This window comes from Colius striatus, chromosome 12, assembly GCF_028858725.1.
Source record: "Colius striatus isolate bColStr4 chromosome 12, bColStr4.1.hap1, whole genome shotgun sequence".
Classification (NCBI taxonomy): domain Eukaryota; kingdom Metazoa; phylum Chordata; class Aves; order Coliiformes; family Coliidae; genus Colius; species Colius striatus.
The window spans coordinates 7744872-7761625 of record NC_084770.1 but is presented as its reverse complement, the minus strand read 5'-3'; the positions used below and the strand labels follow the sequence as shown (position 1 = coordinate 7761625).

The following is a 16754-nucleotide window of genomic DNA, read 5'->3' as shown; positions in this document are numbered from 1 at the left end:
CACAACCAAACAAAACAATCCTGACAAGCTCCGTATTTGCTTTTCCTGAGCTTTATCCTATCTGCACTGCTATTGCTGTTCCCTGGAGATGAAGGTCACAATAGAACTGGAAATGAAGCCCTGACTGCTTGGCCCAGCAGGACATAAACTCATGGCAAACCAGAGAGAAGGCATTTCTGCCCCCACTTTCTCCATCTAAGCACATACTTCCACTCTTTACCACGTTTTCCTCCTCCTACTGTCACATCAAAGAAAGGCAACAAAACAAAAAAGCCCAAACCACTTTCCACACCAGAAGACAATGACAGAAAACTATTAAACTCAACTATTGTAATGCAGCAACACCTCTCACCAGAAAGAAAGCCACCTTTCATGGCAAACAACCTTTCTTAAAAAGGGGTAAACCCAAAACACCAAGACTTCACTTACCACTGGGGAAAAGACACAAGCTCCTGAGCAAAGCAGGACCTAGGTTTGATACAGAGCATGCACAGCCCCTCCTCTGCAGCTTTAACCTTAAAGGCAGATGCCACCTGCTTTCACTGGTACATGGTTGGATCTGATGCAGCTCAAGCACCACATGTGCAAGTTTAGCAATCTCCTGAAAATAAGAAAGTCTGTTGCAACCAAGAGATAGTATAGTTTTCTTTGGTTTTTCATCCAAAATGAGCTTATACCTTCAAAACTCTGAACTGCCCCTGGGTTAATAGTAGAGTTTATGAGGAAACCAGGAAGTAATAAGGTATCTCAGTGAAGCTGCTGTGCTGGGTTTCAGATCTAAGCACTTCCAGGTCTCCTTAGCTCCCCTTGCTACCTAGAGCTCTAAGGTGGTTTGTCTTCCTCCTGCATTTTGTGCAAACCCTTGGAAGCTATCATTTGTGGTTTGTCGATGCTAAACTTCATGGTTTGACATTGGTGCAAAGACACAGTGTAAAATCTTGTGAGATTGGTCTTTCACAGTAGGAATGAGCAAATGGATATGGAGCTTTTTTTCTGCTTGTTGCCAAAGTTACAGGATGCTGCTTTCTGTTTCTCCCCATCAAACATCTACCAGTTTTCTATCACTGGGTTTCTAGTCTTCAATCAGTGGATAAGCAGATGGGGCCAGAGAAGTCTGGTTTTGTAAGTTGTAGATTTTGCTGTTTTGTCACTAGACATATTTCTCTAAGGACCTGCTAGTGGAGAACTTAGGAAACTGATGCCAAGGGAATAACATCTACCCTTATGAAGAAAGCACTTCCACATTATACAAATGAACCCAAAGAATAATTAATAATGTCTAAATAATGATATCTAATATGGCTCATTGTATTCATAGCTCTCAAAGTGCTCTACAAAGGAAGACAGAGTAATTACTCCCATTTTACCTGTGGGAAAACTAAGGCACCAAGAGGTCATGGGATTACTCATTGTTACTCAGCAAGTAGTTGTGCAGCCAGAAATACAACTCTGGTCACCCGAGTCCCAGACTGGTGTCTAGATAGAGAAATTCAAAAAGTCCTTCATTCCTTCAGGTAGAGGATGCACTGCATTTCCTAGGGCAAGAAACCCCTGAACTTCATCTTCAGGCACCAAAATGCTGATGCCCAGGCATGAAAATCAAGGCTGCAGAAATGCTGTGACTGGCTTTAAGCCATAGTAAGAGTTTAGAGTGGAAGCAGAATTCAAACACAGATGCCCAGACTAAAAACTAATCCTTCTTCAGGGGTGCTTTCAGCAGTTAACTACCTACCAGCCCTTAATTCACGGATAGATTAATGTATTAGCCCTCAACTGTCAGGGGGTGTGGGCTGGACAAAGAAGTCACAGAACAGAGACATCTGCAGCCTCAGCTCCAGCAATCCTAATTCACGTGCTGTCCCCTGCTTTCTGTGGTTACACCTTGAAGTGCATCAAAAGCAATGATAAGCAAATGATTTAAAGTTCATGAGCATTACGCTTAATTGCCTGAACTTTGGTGTTAGGTGTATTTTTAGTTCTTGAGTGGGGAGGGGGCTCCTTTTCGGACCATGCCATTAAAACTCGAGGAACTTGGCAGCCCTCGTCCTGCTGGAATTCCCCCAGCTCCGCATTCTAACACTGCAGTGATTTGTAGACGTTGCTACCTAATGAAGCTCACAGCTGTGCAAGAGGAGAAGGAAGCAAGGCCTGCAGCACAGGACAGGCGTGTGCCCAGCAGGCAGTGTCAGCTGGAATTCCCCAGAGCCCCCACAGCCCCTCAGCCACCCATAGCCAACAAAGCACACCCTGCAAGCACCCGGGACAGACCTTTGGGCATCAAACAGGTTCATTGCTGTAAAAAGTGGGGCAAAATTCAAGCTAAATGGTAGACAGTTATACTCTCCACCTCTCAGAGAGGAGGCTGCTGTTGGATTTCAGGAGTCTACGTTGCCCTTCTTTCTGTATCTTCTTTCTGTGTCTACTTCATCTACCAGCAGCTCTCCCTCCCAGCACAAACTGCACTATACTGTGCATTTTCCGGTTTCTGTCTCTGCCTGGTTCCAAGGACTTGGCTCACATGAGCTCAAAAGAGACTCCCGTCCCAACAGAGGCAGGTCCTGCTGAGCTGTACTCATGAGTATTTATTCTCCTTTAGATTTCCAGCACAGCTTTCAGATTTAGCTTTTAAAAATCTAGACTTTGAGCAACTTCTTTAAATCCTTCAGATTGCTCCCATGCGTTAGTCCTAGAAAATACCTCAGGAAGAAGATTGATGGATGCATGGGGTTGGAAGGGCAAATATAAGGAATAACAAATGTCTCAACACAGGATTTTTATTGGTTTTTGAGACAATAGAACTTCCACTTATGGTTCATATATATTACTTTTTCCCAGATGCCACATCTAGCAGATGTTTCTCAGATCTAGTATCTCTCTAAAAGTCTTGTGGACAGCAGAATGGATTATGGCAAAGGGTGGCTGAGTAATCCAGTAGCACAGAGAGGTGCACCAGGAAATGAAAGAAGCTAGTAGCCACGAACCAAGGAGATAGGAGGAACACGAAAAGGAACTAGGAGTGACAGTGGTGAAGGACTCTGTCACACTGCTGGTGTCCTACAGCACCCGTTGATGATGGCCTAAGGAGGACTGTTAGCTTGTTCCTATTCTCTAAGCAAGTGATGCTGTATTGTGCACGCCCCGTTTCAACTGTGAGATGCATGATATTTAGAGGAATTAAAGCAATTCTATCTCAAAGGAACGCTGATTGTGTTGCTTATAAAGACTCGGTGTTCTGCTAGAGTCTACTGAAACAGTGCCTCCTGATCTCCCTTGGATTTAGATTTCTCTTTGGAAGCCTATGTGTTTGAGCTGAATAGAAAGCAGTAGGAAGGGACGGTTTGGCTTTCTGCTTGTTCTTTACTTGAGCCTTCAGTGTGTGGGCAAGACTGACCTACATCAAAGAAAGTGAAACTGGCTGCACAGAATGATCCTCCTAATTCACCATGCTGCAAAACACAAGGGGGATTTTCTTCCGTTCATCATCGTCTTTCAGTTAGAGTCATCTTGAGTAAGACCATGCCTACATATGCAACATTTGCAGCTTTGTGATGGCTCCTCAAAGCACATTATATCACTAGGGGCCTGGGCCCCATGCCAGCACCCTGCTCTACTGCTGGCAGCACAGCTTATTTGGGAGAAAAAGGCTCACTCTGCAATCTTGTTGTTCCCATGCCGAGGAGTTTCTAGCTTGGGCACTGCATGGCCTGCTCCCTGCAAACTGCTGGGAAGAGCTTCTTCAAGGAGAAAGAGTTCAGGATGCTATTGGTAACCCCTGAAGCCCGGGAACCCACCGCATCTCCTATCTACATCTCATCACATCTACTATCTACATGTCATCGTTATTAGCTCAACAACTGTGACAACTTCTACATAATAGAGGCATTTCTTTGTCCTCAGGGCTTCAGACAGCTAATCACTCCACCAGCACTAGAAACACCTTCTCCTAATTGCTGGAGCATGTCACTCCTAATATTTTTGAACTCCAAGGGTTCCTTCAGCATCTTGTGAACTTTCCCAGACCTCTCTTATCTCCCACCCAACATTGGACACCCCCTTCTTCAACCCTCACTTCTCACTCATCCTCGTAAACTACCTCCTCACCCAACCGTGGACATCCCCTCCCCTTCTGCACAACCCTGACACCCACTCCTTTTCTCAGCAGAGGCTGAGAGAGGTGAAGCTCTAGCCAAGGCCAAAGCCCTGCCACAGCAATTCATCTGCCTACTCTCTGCAAATTGGTGCTTTATAGTTTGGGGTACAGAGCCTTCGTAACCTCCTGAAGACCACCCAGGATCCTGAGCAACCTGTGTTAGGAAGCCCAGAGTTAGATCACAAGCCTGAAGTTCAGGATACCCAGCTCAAGCCCTGGCCCCCAGGGGTTGTGACACAGTACATCTCCAGGGAAACATAGTCCCTAGACTTTCCACATTTAAATAATGTAATTTAAATCTCCATCCATTTTAAAAAAGCATTAAACTCAAAAACAATTAAAAAGCAGTTGCAATTGTATTAATTGGTAACTCACTTTTGCAGCCAATCCCTTCCTCAAACCTTATCTGCAGCAGTGGTTAAAATCAGTGCCCATCTGGAGAGGGAGGAGGCAGAGCTGCTGGGCAGAGGGGAGAGCTTTTATTGCAGTGAGTGAGAAAGTCTTCTCAGAAGCAACAGGAGTGGAAAATCCAGGCTCAGCCCTCAAAATTCTGAGATGTTTTTGAACCAAGTCCAAAAACAAGTACTGTAAGATAAACTTTATAGGCAAACTGTTCAGAAGACACAAACATTTTCACATCCATTAAAAAAATAGTTTAAAAATTTCCTTTCATCTAAATGAGAGGCATCATTTGCTCAGCTTTAGATACCCAGCTCAGAACTTGCATTAGGATCTATCTTCCAAAGTTTACATAAGACTTTTTGCAGCCACCTCTGATAGTTTTACAGCAGGACAAATAGTGTGAGGCCTCATCAGCTTGGTGTAGGAGAGGTTGAGCACAGATCTCTGCTGAGAGATCTCCTGAAGGGTTGGTGCTGCCTCCAGTTCTGCTGCCACATGACAACCTTTGCTGTCCAGCTCTAGCTACAATTAAGAGCAAAAGAGACCATCTTTTGTGCCTCTGGAGGGACTCCCTAGCCCAAAATCACCCTGTGACCCACTCATCCACCATCCATAATGGTTTGCAGCAGCTGCCTGGGGTACATCCCCAAGCTGACAGGGAGGGAGACTCAGAACTCTCTGCTGTTTCCTTCTACTGCACAGTATGAGGAGAGTCCTCAGGAGGAAGGGGGAAAAAGCAGGTGTTAAATGGCCAAAGTAGCCTAAACCAGGTAACTGCATCCCTTCCAGTTTTCCAGACCTCTGCAGCAGCAAAGACTATTAAAAGAAGAAAAAGCAACAGCCTCAGAAATGAAAGCATGCAAAGTCTTTTTCAAGATCTGACAATCATGACAAAATAACACCATTACAGCCCATCATAGCTTCTCCTCTGTAGTGATTTCAGGTACTTAGTAAGGAAAATTGAAAAGTCCTGAAGAGGTGATGGGCAGAAATCTGTCATTCCTGAGGCTTGCTTAATCAAATTCCCCCTTCTGAGCTTTGCTCATCAGCGTTTTCCCTGTGAGCAGAGCATTTACCTAATAACGATACCCACAGCAGCTCATTACCATCTATTTTTTACAAGGAGCTTGCTTTCAGTATTTCCCAGAGGAAACAAGGCTCTTTTAAATATTGTCTGCTGAAATTTTGCAGTGTTGAGTGCAACCAGCATCTCTAAAGTTTCTCTAGCCTACCTCCATCACACCAATAGAGACACCACAACACAGAATTAGAAATTGGTTTATTACAGATGATAAAATAATTCAGCCAAGTGCATCAGAGCTTCAGAAAGGCAGTCAGGGTGTCAGGAAATTGCTCTCATTAGATACTACAGGACTCTTTCAGAGTCCAGGTCTAGAGGGGAAAAAAAAAAAACCAAAACAACCCAAAAGAAAAGTTCTACTTGCAGCCAGGATATAGCAACAAGGAAAGATTCCAGCTACATCCACGCTCTGGTCTGGCCCACGTTCAAGGTCTGGTTTGTGTATTATCCCTTATCTACATGCAAACACGTTTTTTTAGAAGTGGCCCTGGCCTAAGCTGTAGCCTATCTGGAAAGGAAATGACTGTGAGCACTGTCAAGCCCAACCTCTCATTTTATGTAGCATTGACAGGTTAGGCATGGTCTAGGCTGAGCTTACTAACAGTCCAGGCCACCACCAATATCCCATGCTCATCCCTTTCTAAGGACTGTGCACCACCAAAGCGAGTGCCAGCCTCAGGCAGCACATCACCAAGCACCCCCGAGAGAAACCTCCAGATCAGGGGTTCACCACCAGCATGGCCAGTCCCCCAAACCAGGGACACACACAGTGCTGTGTAGCTGCCAGGGACATCTCTCCAGGTTCCTGATTGGCTGGCTTGTTAACACAATAACAGTTATACTATATGATGCAAAGACCCACTATTGCAGTCGAAGGAGAAAAGCCATAGCAGTACTTCTCCTGAAGAGTAACAGGGTTAAACCAGAAAAACACCCCAACACATTTGTTTGTACCCTTTTTAAAAGGCAGAGAGACCAACATCATCTCATATGCAACACTCATGCCTGCAGATATGAAATCAGGCTCAGAGCTTCTACCAGCGACTGCAAGGATGAAACATCATCTGAGGAACTCTCACACTGATGATTTACATGCTCCAGACCATGGTATACAGATACACCCGGCTGAGCAGATAATAGGTCATTTCAAGCATATTATTCTCTATTTAGTGGCAGATTCACATGGAAGTATAATGTGTGAGAACTGTCAGAACGATTCTGCTGCTAGATAAGGTGTCTTTAGATAGAGCCCTTCCAAGGCAGCTCCACGGAAGCTGTGAACAGTCAGTGCAGCACTCAGCCACTCCTGACCATGAGATGTGTGTGCCTCCTTCAGCCTGCTGCTGCGAGGTTCAGGGGAAAAAGAGGAGACTCCGGCAGCATGTGACTATGGACTTTGGAAAACCAGGCAAGCCCAGCTCAGATCTCCAGGTGTCTGACTGCCCTCTATGTCCCTGGGATGAAGGTGCTGGGTGTAGCTTTGTAAGTCAGGACAGAGTTGTTCAGGGGACTGTGCTCTCAGATCTGGTCTTGGCAAGCAGAATTCGGTACCTGTCCTCACACTCCTGCACCAAACACCATTTCTGGGGCATTTCCAGCCATCAGGAGAGAAAGTAAGGAGCTTCTGCATCTCTTCTCCCTGGTAAGGAAGTTTTAATCTCCTTCAAACCTTTGCCAAGTGCTGACACTATCCCAAATGCCTCCAAAACCAAGATGTGCAGGATTCAGCTATCTCCCAGCTCTGCTACAAGCACATCCCCTGAACTGAGTGTGCTTTTCTGGACCACCCCAAAGGGAATATCCAGACTCTTGTGACATGGCAGAGGCACACATAGCATGGGTTTTTCTGGCTCCAGCCCTGATTGCTCATGTTGGGGTTGCAGCCCTACAATGTGCTCTGAGCTCTGTTTAAATCGTGGAATAGGTTTCCTAAAATCAGCCTCTTCTCTGCTTGTGCCATATCAATGTCAGTAGAGCTAAGGACATATGGTCCCCAGAACACTAACACAATGTGCTAAGAATGGAGTTTCTTTTTTAAATTCCTGAGATTTGAACCTCTTTGATGTGTGAAGGAATCAGATCCTCTCTCTGTCAGGGTTGTCCCAACAGCTCCTGGTGTTCATTTGCCCAAGTGTTTGACGTGCTACAGCCACAGTCCCTGGGATGGGCACATCTGCACACCAAGCAGCTGGCACAGGGTTGCTGCTGTCCTGGTTCATGCAGAGCAGGCATGCCCCAAATTTGGCCACTGTGAGAAGGCACCAGTGAGACGCTGGTGAGGGGATATCCCACACACAGTTCTCAATGTGGGTCCCACCAGGATGAAGCAAAACAAAAGAAATCTCACAGCCCACGGTGATTTTCAGCCCTGGGATACTATGCATGGCAGGTCATATAAATATAGTCAGAGAGGGGAGGGACAGCTTCCCCAGACAGAGAACATGGAATACGTGATTCTTTTTTAGGACAGGAAGGCCTCAGACTGTCTACTGGAAAAGACTTGTGACATTTTGAGTTGAGCCAGGTAAGACTCTTGGCTCCCTAAGGCACCTACTCTTACGAAAGCAGCTTCAGTCTTTAGTTACACAAATTCTTTTCTCTACGAATGGCTCATGGGACTTAAAGTTCCTCTCTCAAACTCTCTCTCTAAGGCTGAATTTTACAAAACTATAAATCATCATGACAACACAGAAAGTCCCCAGAACTCTTCAGAAGCAGGAAACTGTAAACAGCAACATCCTGTGTTTCAGTAAATAATTAAAATGCAAAACAGAAACACCAGCGAAGCAGACGTTAGGTGCAGATTCCTGTAACGTGAATTGAGTTGAAGCTCCCACTTGTTACCCCCCCAACCAGCCTGCTAAATCTGATGCTTCTGTTGGTAAACAAGAACTTCCATTCCTCACCCGTGCCACCAGTGATATTCCTAGGGGAATATGGAGTCTTCTGCTAAATACCCCGCTGGCTGCATTTTTCAGCACATAGCAGCTCTGTGACAGGACAGCTATTGCTAAGCCCAGGGGCAGAGAATTCTTTTCTCAAACACAAGAGCACTTGCAAAAACCTTTCTCTGTGTCACAATCTAGTTACAAGACAGGGTAGATGAAGGACAAAAAAATTAAAAGCAAATAATAGTCCTGGAGGACAGGAACAAATGAACTGCTTATCAGAAACACTGCTGGTGTGTCAGGGAATGCTACCTGGAGTGCTCACAGGAGCTTCGCTTTTGCAAAGTGCTAAGAAATTACAGGGTTGGCTCCCTATAATTTTATCAATACATTGCCACACCTAATGTGATTTATGATTTTTGCTTGTGATTATCTTAAAGCCATAGCTTCTGGAGTGCCATGCATACATCAGAGTCTTCCTTTCCATGAAAAACAGGAACGGTGTTTCCAGTTCTGGATATATTTTAGGAGGAAAATACACAGATATCAACATCCAAACTTGGAAGACAGTGTAAAGAAATTGTTTAAGATTTTTAATCCTCCAATATTTGATCACCTAATGCCTGTGATAACTCTCAGAGCCAACTGAACTGTGATTTCACAGCTGTCGCAGCCACCTCGTAGACCTCACTGACAGCAAGCACAGCAATCCCACCAGATCTGCCCCATCAGCTCTGACTTCTGCTTCTGAGTTTAGAAGCAGACAGTGCTGGAAATTTACCAGCACACTGCAAGCTTCTTTCCATGTTTTTTATTTTTTTGCCCAACATGCATATCAACATCACTAGATGGGCATTGAACCTCCCAGGGCAAGGTTTTGTAAGCAGACTTATGTTGCAAAGAACCTGTTGAACCCCCAATCACTTACTGCAGGGTTTCCCCCTGCTCACTCTTGGGGATGGCTGTTCTCTTTATAGCTCCATGCACTAACTGAATTCCCCTTGCTTAAGTGCATCAGTATTTATCACATCAGGCCACCTGTGGCATTCAAACACCTGATTGGAGATGACTCAGCACCAAATTCCTGTGGGCAGCTGGTCTGCTACACAGTAGGAAGTGAGTACAAACAGGCACTAAGAACTCCCAAGCCCTAGGAAGAGATACAGATGTTTTCATGAAGGTATCTAAGTAGATGGAAGGATATTATCAGCAGACTCAGTCAAACAGACTTCAGAAATCTATTACAGCAAACCATTTACCTTCTGATTATTTCAGATTTAAACATGGGCTACACAATTTTAACCTAAACAAAAGTCAAAATTTGTATGGCAGTGTAACCGTTGGCTCTCACCACAATGTCAGTGTTCCCATGAAGGTTATGACATATGTGCAAAACTAGATAAGAGCCAGGCCCCAAATTAAAAGCCAAGTTTCCTGGATTTCTTCCTCATCCAAGACTCTCCTTCCTGCCCTGTGCCTTGTGACACCAATGGGCATTTTGTTAAAAAGGTTTAATACTCTGTTGTCTACTTATTAAATATCACAAGGTTTTATCTCTCCCAAAAGAAAAGCTGAGTCCTTCTGCCCTGTCTCAGGCCAGAAATTCTTGTGTTTGTTGAGAGGAGCTGTTGTACATTAACTTGTACCATGCAAATCAGCAGGGGATTATAACTGATAATTTGTACCGTGAACACCTTGAACATCTCTGAACAGATGACCTATTGAGAACTTGCTGCTTTAATTTGTTCAGTGGTTTTGGAAGTTGAGCAAGATCCTATAAATTAGGTATTCTGTCCTCATGATAAAAGGAATCACATGAAAGCCTTCACATATTGTCCTTACAGGTTTTGGAGCTCTCCCTTTGCATAAGCCTGACTCCAGGGTGACAGCCGTGAAGGTCACCACCACCTCACATGAATGCTCAGAGGCCAATTAAAAAAGCACACTTCCCCAGCTCCCCTCCACCTTTCCTCCTGCGTGGAACCAATTCTCCTTCTCCAGAAGTCACCAGCTGCTCTGAGCACACCACAAACTGCCCAGAACAACTTCTGGCCCCTATCTGAGTCTTGGGAAAGTACCTGCAGTATCACTGTCTGTTTCTGCAAATAGATCTATACCAAGTCATGTGGCTTTCCTTACTTGGCTTCAGGTCTTTCTGCCAGCACAGCAAATTTGGGCTCCCATCTCAAAGATGAAGGCAGGTGAGATTTGTCCATCCTGTCATTGTAGGAGTTCAGTTATTCTTCAGCAAAGCATAGTACAAGGAAACATAAAAAGCCTAAACACAAGGATTCTGCGGAGCTTGCACATGATGTGAAACACTCCTGCAAGACATTACCCTATGCCAGCTTAAGCAAAGCTCTGTCACAGTGTCACCCAGCTAAGACCCGAGTGAAAAGAGAGCTGCGTACACCCCCACTGATTCACAACCACAAAGGGGCACAACATGCTGCTGCCTAAAAGCAAGAGGGGCAGCCAGTGTGTTTTTCCTAAATGTGCCCCCTCCCAACCCAAAGGGAGGAAACCTGCTGTTTCATTACTGCCTATTAGTGATGATGAGCACTGTGTATGGCAAGTTTCTTACCTTTGTGCTACATCACAAATATTAACATCGGTGAGATTCCATCTGATAATTGCAGACCGTTTACCAGCCCTGTTTGATACGTGTGGGAACCAAAGAAGAAAGGTGAAGCAACACAAAAAGTTCTGACTAAACACAAGGAAATCTGCTTTTCTGTAATGGTGATGGAGCCCTGGCACAGGCTGCCCAGGGAGGGTGTGGAGGCTCCTTCTCTGGAGGTTTCCAAACCCACCTGGACATGTTCCTGTGTGACCTGATCAAGGGGAACCTGCCTTAGCAGGGGGTTGGACTGGATGATCTCTAGAGATCCCTTTCAGCTCCTGCCATTCTGTGATTGTGTGACACATGCAATGCTCCCAATAAAAGATCGCTTTGAACTCAGGAGCTCTAGCTGGTTAGACCTAGACCCTGCTCACCAAAATCCATCCTGATACAGCAACCAATAGAGGAGACTGTCATGGCCCATGCCCTGTCCTGCCTTCCCTCCCATGCCCCAAATCTTTTCTGACACTTTCCTCTCAAAAACAGATTATTTTTTTTAGTGTATACGTGGTTGGTGACTTTTTTGATTGATTATTTTTTTTTTTGGCAACCCCATCAAAACCCAGGACCATGTCTGGGAAAACAGGTTTCCAGCAAGGATTTCAGGGTTATTCCTCAAGCCTTTGTTATTAGTGAGATTTGGGAGGCTGGGCTGTATCACATTGTGCTAAGAACACAAAGCCAGAAATGAAAGAGGAAAGAGCAGCTTGTGTGAGAGGCCTTTCATTCAAAAGGGAGGAGTAAGCCACAGTGAACACCTTCAACACATCAGTGATGTGAAATCCCTAGGCCAACAATTAGCCTGGGCATGGGGAGAGGGGCAGGCAGAGCAGACAGGACCGTAATCCAGTGCACTAGCAGGTGCATTCCCAACAGCCCCAAAAGAAGAGAGTTCCTGGGTAAAACACAGCCTAATGACCATTATTTCCAAGAAGACAAAGTAACTTATCTGTAAACATCACTCCCCCAACCAGGCATTAGCTGAAAAAAAAGCAGCTTTGGAGAGAGAGACTAATTACATAGGTCTGAAGTGCTGGACTTTGATCATAATTACAGTGCCTGACATTAGTGGATTTCAGCTGCAGCTCGGTGGGTGCTTGGAAGGTGAAAATCCCACCCGTTTCAGGTAGCTCGTTTTATGACTCAGAGCTAGTCTGGGTGTCCTGCAGCACAGGATGAGCTCCTACAGTTCTATACAGACAAGTAATTCACAGGGGTCAGCAACTTGGTTCTTCAGTCCTTACAGCAGCAGCCTCCCAGGCCCAGAAGAACTGAGCCTGCTTTATCACTAATTTCAAGCAAGAGAAGCAGAAGTAGAAAAACTGAGGTTTTTGCTCAATTCCATTATTGCTGAATTTCAACATCTCTTAGCTCTTTCTGTTTAAGATGAGCACACTCAGGATGTACCTTTCCAACCTCACTTCAGACATTCACATGCTACATTTGTGCAGGGATGTATGTCCCTATCAGTGCCCAGGGCCCTTCTCCTCTTGAGTGCCCACAGCAATAAGTGGGGTTGTGAAGGAGAAGGCTTCTGCCCTGTGCCCCAGCCGAGTTCTCTACATTTGTGAGATGCAGGAGATGCTTTGCTTTGATTCCCGTGTTTGCAGCTGGGATGTAGAGACATATGCTGGAGAGGCCTAAACAAATCACACACGGCACTGGGATCCTGGGCATCCAGATAATTTTTCTCACCTATGGCACTGAATTACTGCCTTGTTTGGATACACCACAGCAGCAGCATGTAGTTTGACTGCTGTGAAATGACAGGCAGTAAGCATACAAGCATTATAATGGCACATTAGTTAACGTTCTCAAGCATGATCTCTGTTCACCCCATGGCAGGGCAAACATTTCAGCTTTCTCCCACGCTGTCTGCCTGCTCAGCACCCCCAAAGTGGAGAGATTAATAGAAGCAATAGCAGAGGGTAAATCTAAGAGCCAACTGGGATTTATAACCACATCCTCCTCCACACACTACCTACAGGGAAATCTGTGAGACACACAACCCCTGACCATTCTAACAGAGTTTCAAATGCTTTTCACTACTGTTACTTTGACAGCACACTTCATCTCAACGTTACCAGTTTGCTGTTTAAGATTAATCCTCGATGTACTTTTGAAGCGCACAGAAGCATACTAGTAGTTGCAAAGCAGCATACTAGTATTAGCTAAATAAAGCACTTTGACCACATCAAAGAAAAAGTGTTTCAAACTGTGTAAAATAAGTGCAATTTTGAAACTATTCAATTTTGTTAAATCAGTCAGACAAACGTCACCCTGCACATTGTGAATGTACAATCAATGGAGCTTAAAGCTGAAGATCATCTGTGACTTCAGACTGCAAAAAGTATCTCTAGGACCAGCTTTCAGCTGATTTTGACCTGTGGCAGAGCACAGCCACCAGCAGCTGGACAAATGCCACTCTCGGCTCATGTAAACAGACATCCATAACAGCTGAGACACGTTATTACTCTAAGCTACATCTCGATCAGGTTTTATGACTGAGGGTGTCATAAACTCTATCTGTCCCAAGCTGTCCTGAGGCTTCCCACAACACAATGGCCACTTAAAAACTCATCTCACTGCTAAGGCACGTGGTGAGGAGCAACACTCCTATTGAAAGGCCTGACTTGCTGAAGGATACAGATTTGAAGGGGAGGAAAAGCCATTTTAGAAGTTCTACAGAGCAGAGCCTTTTTTTTTTTTTTAATCTTTAATTTCTACCCTAGCAGTTTTGGGTTGATTTTGGTTTTTGGTTGGGTTATTTTTATCTCAGCACCAATCTTATGAACCTGTTCTTTGACATGGGATGATGACTGGCAGGAGTTCACAGGGGCTGGGAGGCTTGTTTAAAAAAAACCCACTTATATTTGGGGATTTGCCTGGCTGCAGTTTCCATAGCCACTTAAACTTATTCATCTGCTAAATACCCCAACACTGCTGCCAGTCCAAATCCATCTTCCCAAGGTGGCACCACTCTTGCACTGCTCTTCTGGAGGCACACATCACCACTGGGGTCAGCGGAGCGGGCGGACTGCGGGAGATCAGAGAGGGGCTGCATGTGCCTGGCCAGCGCCAGGGCTCGTGTTGTGAAAGATCTCGTCAGGGAAACCAATACCCCTGGCTTCATTCCATGTTCCTCTGCCACGGCACTGTGGCCAAGGACTGTGTGCTATTTCCCAGCTCCCCTCCTCTCCTTCCCCTCCCGCTGGCCCCAAACGTGGCCCCTCCTCACTGCCAGGTCTCCATACTCCTCCCTAGGACTGTCACACAGCAGTGTCACTGAGCACCCACCAGATTAACGGGGAGAAGAAATCCTCACAATCATTGCAACAGACCACAACAGTGAGGGAAAAAGGAGATGACCAAGCTGCCTGTAATGCCATGGAGTGAGTGACTGTGGCAAGCCCTTTCTTCAACAGACAGCTATTCCTTCCTCAGCACTCCGTAGAAGATGCAGAGTTAATACTTAACCCTTCCAGGGATCCAATACCTCCGTGAGACATCAGCCAGGGCTTTTTCAAAACACAGCCAGAAACAAACCTTAAAGTAGCACAAGCGACCATGCTTAGAGGATTGCACCTCTCCGAACTTTACGACTGGAAAAATACCATCTACATGTCATTTACATGCTTAAATATAGTATCTTCTATTGGGAGAAGCAAACAAACTGACAATGTGATACTGTGACACCTCGTGTGGACATGCTCTTTCATCTACTGGAAAATTATAAAACTCAGTGTAACAACAAAGCTAAAATAAGAGTGGTTGTTAGGCTCTGAGGGTGTTAGAATGAACAAACATTCCTGGAAAAGCACTCTCTCTTTGAAGGCAATTTTTGTCTTCTCTGAATCACTTAAATGACTTATTTATCTTTACATTCAAAAATCCCAGAGCTTAATAGTTAAACACATCTTGTTTCCAGGAGCTTTTACACTTAAAGGAACAAATAAATACACTACAGAAAGCTAAAGCAATTCCTGCACTACCCAAAGCACAGAGTCACCTTGTGCTCCAAAACATGGGGAAAAGATACTATCAGCTCTCGTGTTATTTATCATATATTTGTTCCCTCTAATGCCAAAGAGGAAAAGGGAGATATCTTAAACGGATGCTTATAATTAAACAGTAACCTGTTAGAAAGCCAAAAATAATAATCAGCTCCACTGAGCATGAAGAGAGCAGCGCATTTTTTCCGCGTGCAGCCCAGCTGCCACCGGACGACAGCGGGAAAGTTAACGATTACACCAGACACTGCGATCAAACCTGCGATAGGGGAGAGTTACGTCACGCTCCGAGACTCACCGCTGGATGCAGGGATCAGGGTAGTACTGCAAAGTGGTGAAAGGTGCCGGGTCAAAATTCATTTCCTTCGAGCCCCTCGTCGGGTACAAACCAAACCAAGATAAATAAATAGATATAAAGGCAGCAGGCTAAAAGCTATAAGGTCAAGTGGTACACGAGGTACAACTTTAGAGATTTATTTTACACTTGCGAATGGGTGGGATCTCCCAGGGACTTGGCCAATGGGATTCATCGAGTGACCTGAGCATCACCACCAGTCCCTCCTCGCCAGCTGGGCATCTTCTGCACGGATATTTTCCCCTCCTCTCAACATCCTTAATAAACTTTGGTGTACGCCAGCCACACTTGTTGTTGAGAGCTCATCTGGGGCATCTCTGAACTTCTGATCTCGCCGGTCATTGGTCGCCTTCCCGCCTGACTTCACAGTTTAATTTTGGCAGCTCTTGCAATTTTGCAAACTGCTGTGGCCACTGGTCATCCTCGTCTCCAGATGGCTGGAGTTTCCTCTGCTGGGTGCAGTGCCCGTGCTGAATTTTGTTGTACTTTAGAAGCTTTGCTTGTCAACTCTGTGGCCGGTACCTGCGTAAAGTTGCCTGGGGAAATTTTCAGTCTCTCTCGTGCCACAGTTCAAACAGTCTGTTGTGGTCACAGTTTCAAAAGCTGAATGACAAAACATGGGGAAATTCCTCAATTAAAATTAACTCTGAACTTTTGCTCCTCTGCCACCCCTTCCTGCCCCACTCCCCCCAGAAAACCATCAGTTGTAATTGTTAATGTTTCCCTCTGTATCTTTTGACCTTTTCTTTTTTTTTTTCCAAAAAAACTGAGATGATGTAGAAAACTGTTTTGATGTTCTGTAAGTAACACATACATTTTTCCACAGGAAAAAAAGCAGTAGTTTCAAATATCTTGAGGAAAAAATAAAAGTAAGAAGAAAATAGAAATCATAACTTTTTCAGGTCACTAAAGCCTAAAGAATCAAGAACAAACTGAAATCCACAAAAAACTACGAAAGATGAAAGAACAGATTGATTTTCCTGAAGGAAAACAAAAACCAGGAAGGCTTTAATTTGCCCCCCCTTCCCCCCCCCAAGAAAATCATTCATGAAAGCAACCTGTTTTGTCCCCCAGTTTTTCCCCCTCCATGGCTCATTCAAATAGTACAGGCTGTAAACCTATCCTGGTTTTGTGGTTTTGGAGAATGAATGAAATATGAATCAGGAGCTAAATTAAAATGGATCCCAGCAGGAAAAAATAGCGTCTGTGTATCTATGTACCAGTGGGACTGCATCTTCAAGCAGA

General features: G+C 44.9%; 1 protein-coding gene across 1 annotated transcript in view; it reads right to left on the bottom strand.

The window, feature by feature from the left end:
- The window catches only part of TP63 (tumor protein p63), a 101934-nt gene extending 86420 nt beyond the window's left edge, over window positions 1–15514 (bottom strand). The window contains exon 1 of the mRNA XM_062005499.1: window positions 15453–15514. Within this exon, the coding sequence (XP_061861483.1) occupies window positions 15453–15514 (62 nt within the window). The remainder of the gene's footprint in view (window positions 1–15452) is intronic.
- Window positions 15515–16754: the final 1240 nt, after the last annotated feature.